Consider the following 12,336-nt stretch of genomic DNA (forward strand, 5'->3'; position numbering starts at 1 on the left):
CGTAGGAAGGTACAGCACCACAAGGAAAGTCTTCCAATTGATTCTGGACCAAGTATGAGCACTCATGTGTAAGAACTGAAAATACTCAGCAGTTGTCAAAATTAGGCTCTTTATTAATGAAAGGCTTTCCAGAAGTGGTACTCAGAGCTCACAGACAAAAACGCCACGTTTTCCCATGTTTTAGCAAAACACAGCTTCAACAAAACAGGATTTATATAACAGTTTTTGTTGACACTGAGCATTAAGCCCATTCAAAATACAAGCAAATGCATAGCCCTAAGGATTACATTATTTACATATTCAACAAATGCATTTGCCTGAATTAGAATGATAAGCATTAAATATAAATACAGTTGGATTGGATTCTCTGTCTCAGGGTACTAAATTATTCTGTATATCACTGCACTACAGTGCATTCCCAAAGGTTTATACAAGAAATCTAGCAGGTCTTTAACATAAAGAATATGAGAACCCCTAAAGATTTCCCCAGGAAGAAAAGGATAATCAGACCTAGGCCAGGATCCAAAGGGCTACAGAAAGACTTCTTCCACACAGGGGTTTTCAGCCTGATTGTACAGCAGCTTGTCACAATCCCACCTCCACCCCCATAGCCCCTAAAGGTCAGTAAGTCTTTTGAAGCAGTATATTCACTGGTTCCAGAACACAGAACCCTATCACGCCTCTGTGGATCCTGGCCCTAGAATACAGAAGCAAACAAACAGAACAACTGTGTAATAATAATATAATAATATTTGATTTATATTCCGCCCTTCAGGATGACTTAACACCCACTCAGAGCGGTTTAACAAAGTATGTCATTATTATCCCCACAACAAAATACCCTGTGAGGTGGGTGGGGCTGAGAGAGCTCCAGAGAGCCGTGAGTCTAGCCCAAGGTCACCCAGCTGGCTTCAAGTGGAGGAGTGGGGAATCAAACCCAGTTCTCCAGATTAGAGTCCTGCACTCTTAACCACTAGACTAAACTGGCCAATCTCATGGCTAAAAGCAAAGCAAGAAATAGACAGTCCTATCATCTTAAATAAGCAGAATGTTTTTCTTAAATGGATTAGTGGGCAGAAGGTTCATATCTTATTCTTGGATTTTAAAAGATTTAGTATGGAACTTATTCACTTATTTGGGAATTGAATCTAAATCACGGTTTAACATTTGGTACCCAATAATACACTGCATGCTCAACACTGTGAAACAGTGTAAATTGCTTGGGAATGGGATTCAAAAATACATAATTCAAACATGATTACCATTATTTAAAAAAAAACCAGAAAACCAGAAGATGAATATCTTTTATGTCCATGGTGTATGGTGATTTGTTTCCCTTCCAAGAGAAATGAGAGGTAACTGGTTTTGCTATCATAATATAGTGAAAAGGATAGCCCGACATTTACTTAATACTAACTCCTGCTATGGTTACTTTTAAATTGTAGTTTATGACATAGAACAAATTAAGGTATCATGCATGGACAATTCTGCAATTAAATGAATTATATATTTCTAATTATTAATTATATGACAAAATGTATTTGCAATTATACATAAGTTTCAAAAATATGACTGATTGCAAATATCTAAAGCCAAACAGATTTTGTACAGGGACATCATTATGATCTTAACAATGGCTGTTTCCACACTTCTTAACCGTAACGCAAAACTCACAGTATAATGGCGTCTTCATTGCGTGATTTCCTGTCATATGATTCCGTTTCGTGACACAATTTCTGACGTCAGCGCGCTACAGAATGGAGTTATGACGGGAAATTGTGCCATGAAGACATCATCATTCTGTGAGTTTTGCACAATGGTTAAGGCATGTGAAAATAGCCAATCTCTCCTCTTTGGACTTTTATAGGGATTCATTTTTTAGGAGTAATGGCTTTCTTTGTATCATAGATCTGGAAGCTCAACCCCAAAAATGTAACTTTCACTGCTCTATCTATCGCTTTTCCTTTCCCATTTTAAACACCCCCTATGTCAATGTGAAAATTGGTAACAAGCACTGATAAACTAATATTATAAGGAAGCCAGTGTGCATTTCTGAACAGCATGTAATTTAGAATTTCTCTATTCATCAACATATATTAAGGCAGTCAGAATTACCTTCCCATTTGTCACCATCATTCACATTCTTCAAATCAAGATGTGGCACAGCGACACACAGTGTTGCTTCAGGAGCATTGTTATTTCTGTTTTTCAACTCTCCTGATTCAGTATGGGCATTTGGATCACAACTCTTGCTAACAAAACCCTGCAAATAAGCAGTAAAGATTTTAATCAGTCTGCAACAGAATCAACAAGTTTCAGTCATCACATTTTTTTCCTCTGCTATTTAGTTTTGTGAGCTTTCCTTTCCATAAAATTACATTTTCAACTGAAATATGAAGCAGAAACCAAATATTATTCAAAAAAATCCGTATGTTCCTCTTTGCTAGAGCTCTGCAAAGAAATCACTACTCTGACAAAACTATGTTACTGGTTTAGAGAAAATATACCTGCCATTCCAAGTGAAGCCACAAACTACACACACACACACACACACACACACACACAAAATTTGAGACAGATGTACAACAGATGTACAAAAGAAATGAAAAAAGTTAATCCTCACCAGAACCACATGCGAAGTCATTTTGTGGCCATCATCAAACGACACACAATCTTGCCTATAATGAGAGTCTTATTATTGTTTGAATAACTACTTCAGAGCACGTGTGAAGACAATGGACTCTTTTATGCTTTATATGTAAGTTCAAATCAGCACTACTTATAGCATAGACCTGAAAGCAGGTTTGCATTTCAAAGCAATCTATCTGCCAAGCACTTCTCTCTCTTTGTGCCATGGTCCCTGAAGGCTGAGCAACAGCTGTAAAACTATGGCTTGCAAATTCAGAGATTATAGCAAATCACAATTTACAAAAATTATGGTTTACAAGCATATTTCAAAATACTGGTTTCTGATTATGATCTGCCACTGATAGTAAATCATGGCTTGGCAATTAAGACGTCACAGATAACTTTTTGTGACAGGCACGAACTGAGCTAATAATCGTGCTTGTATGCTCCCTCTTTTTTCTTGCACAATGAACATGGAATGAAGAAAAGTCTCCACTCCAATTAATCATGATATCTGAATTCATGGATAAATTGGAGTTTGTTTCCTACAAACTAGGACTGTAAAATCAGGATTAAACTGTGGTTTCTAATCCTGATTTGTGAGGGAGAAAAAGTAGCTTGTCCAGTGGTCACATTCAGATGTCACAGGAGTTACCTGAAGACTTTAGTCTTCAATCTCCATTGCCAGACAAGGTGGCGGAGGGAGGGAGTGGTAAGCATGACCACTAACCAAGTCTGGGCATATCCACAGAGGTTTATTTGTGACTCCTGAAAGCAGACCAAATCAAGTCATAAATTCTGGAACCATAATTTAGGTGAATTGATCCCCAGTGTGTAACATGACCAAGGCTTGCTTGAACACTTGAGTTCAAAGAACTTCCAAGATACCTTAAAGAACATGCTCTTATATTACAGTTCATATACTTAAAATTATTAATAAAACAAAAAAGGACACAATGTCAACAGGTTTTATATAAAATTATTTCCTCGTTTACTTTGCCTTCCCCAATGATCATAAAGGCTCAATCACTTAAAAGCAGCAAGCATCCCCTTACCTCAACACCACAAAACACAGGTTACTCTAATGACCTTACACAATAAGTTTGCACAGAAGAGACATTTGGACATTTTCACTACCTATCTGACAACAAATATAAATTCTTCATGCTCTGGAAATTGCTTCTGGAAGGTAACTTTTGAAAGAATGTTATTATCTTTATCTGAAATTAAGCATTTTGCTAACCATAAGCAAACCTGAGCTTAAGAAAAAAACTTCCAGGACTCTGGTTTCCAAATAGTGTCACATATGTTGAAATACATACACATCTCCAAGGGACCCTTCAGCCTCAACTCCTCCATTACATGGCTTCAACAATATGCCTGCTACCTGTTGAGAAAAAAACCCAGACACTTTAGCATACTTCATGAAAATTAAGACATTCATAGCTGCATGCTTGTAAGAAAGACAGTTTTATGTAAATCTGACCCAAGTAAGTTTCTATTTTCCACCCAGCTCCTTCAACTTTATACAAACATGACAAGAGCACAACATATCAAATTAGAAACATACCACATATCATCTTTTTCATTTTAGCTCATTTGTAAGCTTCTGGCAAACAGATTTTTGGAATCTAAGCACTTAAATGTACTAGTAACTCATCAAATCTGAGGCCTGAATGTCAGGATAAAATAATAGTGACAACACATGTTGAGGACTTGTCCTCAGCTTATGTAAAATGAAACAAGTCTGTTGGACTTTCTAAAAGGTACTATTAATCCTTGTTACTAAATAAAGCAGCAACAAGGGCAGAATGAGATGCAAAGCCACTGGCAACAAACACACTCATTTTGTCTAATGCAGCAACTTAGCACCAACCACATTTTGCTCACTTGTTAAACCTGAGTAACAAGGTCAGGCCGCTCCAAGGTTGAGTCTATCAGTTTACGCTAACAATTTTTACTCTTAAATATTTCACATACTTCATTTTCTTTAAAAAACATTTTGTTGTAATTTCAATTTGTTTAGCCATGAAAAGTTATGGACTGTGTCAGGAGTGTAGAAAACTGAAATCATTACAGAGCCAATGTAACCCACGTTATATGTTGATAAGTTAAAAGAAGGAGTGCTAACAGGAATAAATGCGTAATTGCTTTAACTCGTCAGATCTTGGAAGCTAAGCAGGATTGGCTCTGGTCAGCATTTGGATGGGAGACCACCAAGAAGGCCAGAGATGCTAGACAGAGACAGGCAATGACAAACTACCACTGGATGTCTCTAGTCTTGAAAACCCTACAGGGTTGCCAAAAGTTGGCTGTGACTTGACAGCACAAAAATTATTGCTTAGAATTATTAAAATTATTTGTTAGAACTACTGAAAACATTGTATTTGCTATTAGTCTCAAATGTTTTCCTCGTTTAATTATCCAATTGTACCATTTTTTAGTTTGCTGAACTGCTTACAAGTACATCCAGTTCTCAGCAAATATAGTACCAGGAAGCACCTAGTTGCTGGGGATTTTTTTTTTAAGCTGAACACTTTTATATCACCCCGGACCATAGAATGCTTCTTGTTGTCTTTCCTTCTTCCTGAATCTTTTCAGTGGAACTAAACAGGTTTCACATTGTTTGAAGACACTGTAGCATCAAGCAGGCCTACTAAAATGGTCAGTCTGCAGTACACATGAAGCTGCCTAATATGAGTCAGGCCACTTGTCTATGAAGGCCAGTACTGTCCACTCTGACTAGTAGCAGCTCCTCCTGGTCTCTTGTAGCCTTTCTTATCAATTACTGCTTGACCCTTTTAACAAGATGCTAAGGATTGAAACTGGAACCTTATGCATGTAAAGCAGATACACACACATTCTCAGCCAAACCTACCTCACAGGAGGGTTTAGAGCAACAAGTTTTTCAGAGTGGAAGCTTTCAAGAGTCAGAGCTCCCTTCTTCAGAGCTCTGACTCTTGAAAGCTTGCACTCTGAAAACCTTGTTGGTCTTTAAGATGCCACTGGACTTAAATCCTGCTGTTCTACTGCAGACCAACACGGCTACCCTACCTCACAAGGTTCTTGTGATAAAATGGAGGACAGGAGAGTAATGAAAGCTTTGGGTCCCATTACAGCAAAAGAGGTAAATAATTAATAAATACAGATGAAGATAGGGGACTCATAAAAGGTAGCTTGGCTAGTGGGTAGGGAGGAAAGAAGCAGGGAAACTGGTGAGAATATAGGGGCTTTCAGAAAATGGAAAGAGGAAACAGCAGTCTTGCTCTCAGACAACTTTATATGCTATCTACTGGGAATCTGGAATGACAAACAGGATGGATTATTCCTAGATTATGAACTTTTTGTTCAAGAAAATTGTTGGTTTGAGTCTGCATTGTGGTAGCTCACAAACAAAGGAGCATATATCTATAGACTATGTTTTGGTTTCCTAGTATATCTTTGCTATAGACTCATTTTAGCATATATGTGGTCCAATGAGTAACAGCTACTCTCATCACATGTATGATATCAAAACACTAATTAGCATGGAACAACTACTACAGCCATTTTACTTCTGTATTTTGGTAACCAACCCTACATCTGAGAGGGATATACAGTTAATCTCATATTCATTCTCAAATGACAGAAAGCCTAATATTCTCACTTTTAGTTTGTACAGCTGCTGTAGCATAGTGGTTAAGTAGTTGGGCTGTGAATCAGAATGCTAACGGTTCAGATCCCATTACTGCCATGAGCTCAATACGTGGCCTTGGGTAAGCCACTCCTCTCAGCCCCAGCTTCCCAGCTGTATTATGGGGATAACAACACTGACTTTTTTGTTCACCGCTCCAAGTGGGGCACTGATCTGTCTAAAAGAGTAGTATATAAGTTCAGTTGTTGTTATTGACAACAACAACAACAACAACAACAACAACAACAACAACAACAACAACAACAGATTTATATACCGCCCTTCAGGACAACTTAATGTCCACTCAGAGCGGTTTACAAAGTATGTCATTATTATCCCCACAACAAAACATCCTGTGAGGTGGGTGGGGCTGAGAGAGCTCCAGAGAACTGTGACTAGCCCAAGGTCACCCAGCTGGCTTCAGGTGGAAGAGTGGGGAATCAAACCCGGCTCTCCAGATTAGAGTCCTGCGCTCTTAACCACTAAACCAAACTGGTTACTACTACAAAGCAGAGATAAGAGATTATTTACAGATTGAAACACCTAAATCTAACATTTCAAGATTATAGCTACAGGAAATAGCACCCAAGTTTACAAACAAGCATAGCTCTCTGCTACCCTTACCTGATCATTGTCTTCTTCCTCGGATACAAAATCAGGGTGTGAAACTTCATTGTCTAAACTTGTGCAATCCACTGTTTCAGAGCAGTCTCCAAGATTCTCACCATCTTTAGTAACATTCTTTTCAGCACCACCTCTACTAAAAGAAACAGGATGCTTTTTTCTAAAAGGGAGGGGAAGTCATAAAATTCACCAATATTTGACTAGCTACATTTATTGGAAGAAAGAATGCCATGTTTTTCACTGGAGTGCATGCTTTATAATAATGGTATGTGGAGTACAAATAATAGCATCTTTGGTTTAGCCCCTAATTTCCCCCCTAATTTGTGCCATGACATTATGTTTTCTCCTAGCATAAAGAGATCAACTGTTCTGCTGGGTGTCCTCTTCCCCACAATTTTTTTTAATGTAATGATTATACTAAATGAACATGTTAAATTGTTATAGGGAATGAAATTATTAAAAGTGAATGGTGAGAAGCAAATCACTGCACATCAATTTATTGGAGGTCTAGATGACACAAACAACTTCCTAATGCTAGTATTTTAGTTAAGGGTGATAATGAGTTCATAATGCATTTTTTCATACCTCCAGCAGGTTTTAAAAGAAAGTGTGTAGGAATCCCTACATCTGGATCTAACAGATACCATTGAACATATATGGGAGGTCCTTATACATGCCAAATACCAGCCCGATACAATTATATTCCTGTACTATAAACAATTAATACAATTCTATGTGTTTACACTATACTATTACACTATACTGTAAGCAACACATTTCCTACATTTAATGTAAGTCCTGGTGTTGATATTAAACTGGAACAACTGATAAACATATCCTCCTTTTCTAGTCTATGACTCAAGATCCTGATTATCCTAACAATAGACTGATAAAGTGCATTTTATGCAGTTGTGATTTCTGTATTGAAAAAGGCAGTATTATAAAATAAAATCTTACTGATTGTTAGATCCTTCTTCATTCTCCTCAATATTTGCTTCTTGACAGACCATTCTATGCTGTAAACTCTTGAGATCTTGATCTATGCTGCTCTGCAGATCAAAGAGGTGTTGTTCTACAGCTGCTCTAATTGTTCTTTCCAAGATGCTTTTAAAAGAGAAGTTAAAAGAGCCGCCCATTAATAAACTGTTTTCTTAGTCTGACCTAATTTTTTACCCAGCATGCAGAAGTTATTTGTCCCAAACAAAAGCAAATTTTAAAAGTTTTCTAGACTGCTCAATGCATGAAGACATACGGGTATGTGTATCTAATAACAATTCACAATGTATCCTCTACAAACTGTTTATTCTACTGACCAATTATCATTGAACCCTTTGGAAAATTATAGCTCTGTAGTCAGTTTTGCTTACAACACCTTCTCCCCAAGTTGCCTATTCCTCTTTTACATCATTTCCAATCATGGGACAGATTTTTTGAAATGGCCTTCCAAAAAAGGGACCCTTCAATGCCCATTTTTAGGAATGCTTACAAGCCATCCTTTTTCACAGGGCTTTCCATGGAGGTATCTGGGGGTGCTGAAGATTACACTTTGGTATTAAATGGCATTTCTATTGACTGCATTTATACAGGGCTGGATCTAGGGTCGCCAGCACCTGGTGCAAACCTTGCTCCGGCCTCCGCACGCACAGCGCACGCCAGCACTTCCATGACATCATCACACAGGGGCGGGAGCTGTGCTCCGTACCGCCCATGTGGCAGGCAAGCCGGCCAGCCGCCCCAGCACCCGCCCCGCACTGGTGGCTAAGCACAGGGCTGGAAGATCCTGCGCGCGTGGCAAGCCAGATGCCCCATTGGCGGGGCAGGCGAGGGCCTCCCAACCCTATGCTCAGCCTCCCCCCCTACAGCAAGCCGCGGTGTGCTCCCGGCGGCTGGCAGCCACGCCCGGCACCCCCACTTTGGCAGTGCCAGGGGCAGGCTCCCCCCCTGCCCCCCCTCGATCCAGCCCTGCATTTATATGAATGTTTGGATTATGTTTTTTATTGAATTTTTCTTCCATATTGGCATTTGCTAGCCATTTTAAATCCCTATAGGAAGGCAGGATATAAATATTTTACTAAATCAATCGATCATATTATGGCAGCATCTGGTATTCATTTGAAGATCCTACTGCATGAGACATTCTTAAGCAACTCTGCAGGAAGGACAAAAACCACCCAACTATGCAAGATCTTGTAGTTAAGAGAGACTTCAACTTTCCAGTATGTTCTGAAAGACCAACTCTGCCACGTGTCCAGGGTCATGCAACTTCCTGACCTGCCTGGCCGACAACTTCCTTTCTCAAACGACGGCAGAAGCAACGAGGGGCTCAGCCATACTGGACTTGATATTAACCAACAAGAAAGAGCTGTTTGATAGGGTAAAGGTTGTGGGAACCTTAGGGAGAAGTGATCATGTCCTCCTAGACTCTTTTTGCTGTGGGGTACTGAGTTTGTAGCCAAATGCACAGGTTAAATTTTAGTAGGTCAAACTAGAGGTAGGAGTTTCATGAACAAGAATACTGAAAGGGAAAGGAGTGAATGAAGGGTGGGCTCTCCTTAAAGAGAACGTGTTGCAGGCTCAAACTATCACCATTCCAGCAGGTCGGAAATGTGGTAAAGGATCTAAGATACCAATGTGGATGAACAGAGAGCTCTGTGATGAGCTAACTATCACCATTTCAGCAGGACGGAAATGTGGTAAAGGGTCATAAGGCTACTTCTTTGTTGGCTTCCTTCCTCCTGGGTATGTAAGCATGCTCTTATTTTTTTTCAAAGCCAAGAATGAGTCCTAATGTTGCTGCTTATTCCCTGCTGGCTTTAAAAGCCAGGAAAGGGTTAAATGGCTGCTTTTCCCTTCCTCCTTTGGGGTATGCACACACACACACACACACTCTTCTTTTTTCAAAGGCAAGAATTGGTTGTAACGTTGTAACATTACTGCACATTCCTCCTGGCTTTAAAAGCCAGGAAAGGATTAAATGGCTGCTTTTCCATCCCTCCCAGGCATGTTTCCGGCTTTGCCAAAGAGGAAAAAAACCCCAAGTGTTTTGCACAGCCCTTTGGAAACAATGTGGCAGGGAAGCTGTCCAGAGGGGATGAAGCAGCAGCATTTTAACCCTTTCCTGGCTTGGCTTTAAAAAAATGTGAATGAAACAACAACAAAAAGTACATGTTTTCCCCCAGAACTCTTCCACCAACTGCCTCTCCAGTGGGCAGGGGACAGCCCTATCAGCAAACACAGTGGGGGGAAGGATTCCAACATTACTACGCCTGCTCAAAGTGTGACGTGAACTGCAAAGCCCTGAAAGCCTGAAACTGCACCAAGGCTCCACACAAGAAAAGTGTTGCTGCTTTCAAACGCTGGCAGCTTTTTTCAGCTAATAGAGGTTCCCCCTCCCATCCACTGAAAAGCAGCTGGGTACACGCCTCTACTGCAGAAAGCCCATCCCTGATTGCCTAGGAAACTGATTGATCAGCACCAGGCTGTCTGCAGTGACGAACCAAAAAACGAACCAAACAAACCAGCCTAAAGCTCGTTGCAGTTCGTCAGAAATGGGCTCTGACAAACCGCCGGTTTGCAAACCATGAACCGGTCTGGTTTGTGATTAACTTTGGTTTGTATTTCTGTTCGTGCCCATCTCTAATCATTAACAAGGACAAAGCAGATAGGAAATGTGTATATTGCCAAGCTATTGCAAACCCCTGAGCTGCTGAGATGTTATAGAATACACAGAAATGTTCTGTGTAATCAGGTTAAAGAGATCAGCAGCCAGTCACTGAAATAACAGCACTTGGTGAGGTGTGCAATAGATGGGAGAGTTTCCTCGGAGTACAAGGAAAGTAGAATCTTGTGAGCAGGAACAGATCAGAGTGTTAAGAAAGTGAACAGGAAATGGGCTCCCAAGGAAGTGTGACTAAACACAGACAACACATCCAGCAGTCTGAGAAACAGGGACATTAAGGATAGTGCTAAACATCATGCAAGGTGGAAGAGACAGAAACCAGGGGGGAAAAACTTCACTTAAGAACCTGTGAATAGAAATGGCTGTATGTTCATAAAGGGAATGAACAGGAAGAGTGATTGAGAAGCTCAGAAGTTGTGGGCGAGGTAGGTGCTAAGCAAATCAACTCAACCTTGTCCACAGTTTTCCAATTACAGCGAATCTGCCACTATTTACTCACTGAAGACTCAAACAATGCAAATTTTCCATAATACAAAATAGTGCTGCTTAGGAGTACTTTCTACTCCTAAAAAGCTTTTTATACTTACTCTGCAGAGGCAGGCAAGATGCTTAAAGGGGAGAGGTGAGCACTGTAATAAAATAAAAAGAAAGACTCTTCACCATAAATTCTCAGTATGGAACTGTGGAACTTGTACATCCACAAACTTTTACATTACAGATTTCACATTAATTTCAAAGAGTACTTCTGGTTCACTAGTACACCCCTACCTTCAGTAGAGAATGGAGAAAACAGTATCTAAAACTCACTTCTGATTTCACATCAGGCAGAGTCCTGGGGCAATAGGTGGTGCAATCCTAAAAAGAGTGTCTCTAGTCTAAACTCATTGAAATCAATGGGCTTAGACTAGAGAAACTCTATGATTGCACTGATTATGACTGAAAATAGCTCCACGTCAATACTAAATAATACAACGACATTCAGCCTGTGAGACTGTATTACCAAAATATTCAAGTGATTACTTTCTGCTGAGGGTACAGAAATAAGTTAAGTAACTTTTTATGTAGTGCAAACTGTCCAGTATATTAGACAGTTAATTCAACATGCAAAAATTTCCACTTAAAAAAGCCTTAACCGTTTCTACTAATGATAAAGTTCTAGTCTGTACATTGGTACATATCAGATTGATTTCACAATAATTTTAGACAATAATGTGTTTCATGAAAACAGAATTAAATTTCACAGTGGCCTTCAAACTAGGGCCTTCAAACTAGGGATGAGCAATTCGGTTTCAAAATTTGGCAAAAATACTGAATTTTACCTGATTTAGTAAAATTCAGTACTACCAAACGTAAATATGCATTACCAAATAAATTCAGTAATACCAAATTTAAGCTGTCAGCTTCCTCTCCTGGCCTGCTTTGGACTGTGACTGGATCCTGCTGCTCAGTGAGTGCAGTGGATTCCTGGCTGCTGCCTGGTTTGAGAGTTGGACACACTGGGTTTTCTCTCTCTTTGGAGGAAAGCGATTGGCCTGGTGTCTCCAAGGAATAAGAGTGGGGGGGTGGAAAATGTTTTTGTTTTGTTTTTTAGTTTGCATTTTTAAAGCTGCATTTTTGCTGTGTGGGGGGAACTTTGGTTGGGCTTTTGTGTAGGAGGGCTTTGATTTCTTTTGTGTAGGGGGGCTTTTGAAGTTTGTTATACTGGTTACTGTTCATTTTGCTGCTGCTCCTT

General features: G+C 39.7%; 1 protein-coding gene across 4 annotated transcripts in view; it reads right to left on the reverse strand.

The window, feature by feature from the left end:
- The window catches only part of FAM13B (family with sequence similarity 13 member B), a 67,584-nt gene that overhangs the window by 19,888 nt on the left and 35,360 nt on the right, over positions 1 to 12,336 (reverse strand). For 2 of the 4 annotated variants that reach the window (XM_054976270.1, XM_054976274.1), the window contains 6 exons: positions 11,192 to 11,233; positions 7,883 to 8,029; positions 6,926 to 7,085; positions 3,951 to 4,015; positions 2,624 to 2,678; positions 2,116 to 2,263 (listed from right to left, as the gene is read on the reverse strand). In XM_054976270.1, coding sequence (XP_054832245.1) covers positions 2,116 to 2,263; positions 2,624 to 2,678; positions 3,951 to 4,015; positions 6,926 to 7,085; positions 7,883 to 8,029; positions 11,192 to 11,233 — 617 coding nt within the window. The remainder of the gene's footprint in view (positions 1 to 2,115; positions 2,264 to 2,623; positions 2,679 to 3,950; positions 4,016 to 6,925; positions 7,086 to 7,882; positions 8,030 to 11,191; positions 11,234 to 12,336) is intronic. The other 2 variants (XM_054976273.1, XM_054976271.1) reach the window with 2 other exon arrangements.

This window comes from Eublepharis macularius, chromosome 4, assembly GCF_028583425.1.
Source record: "Eublepharis macularius isolate TG4126 chromosome 4, MPM_Emac_v1.0, whole genome shotgun sequence".
Lineage (NCBI taxonomy): Eukaryota > Metazoa > Chordata > Lepidosauria > Squamata > Eublepharidae > Eublepharis > Eublepharis macularius.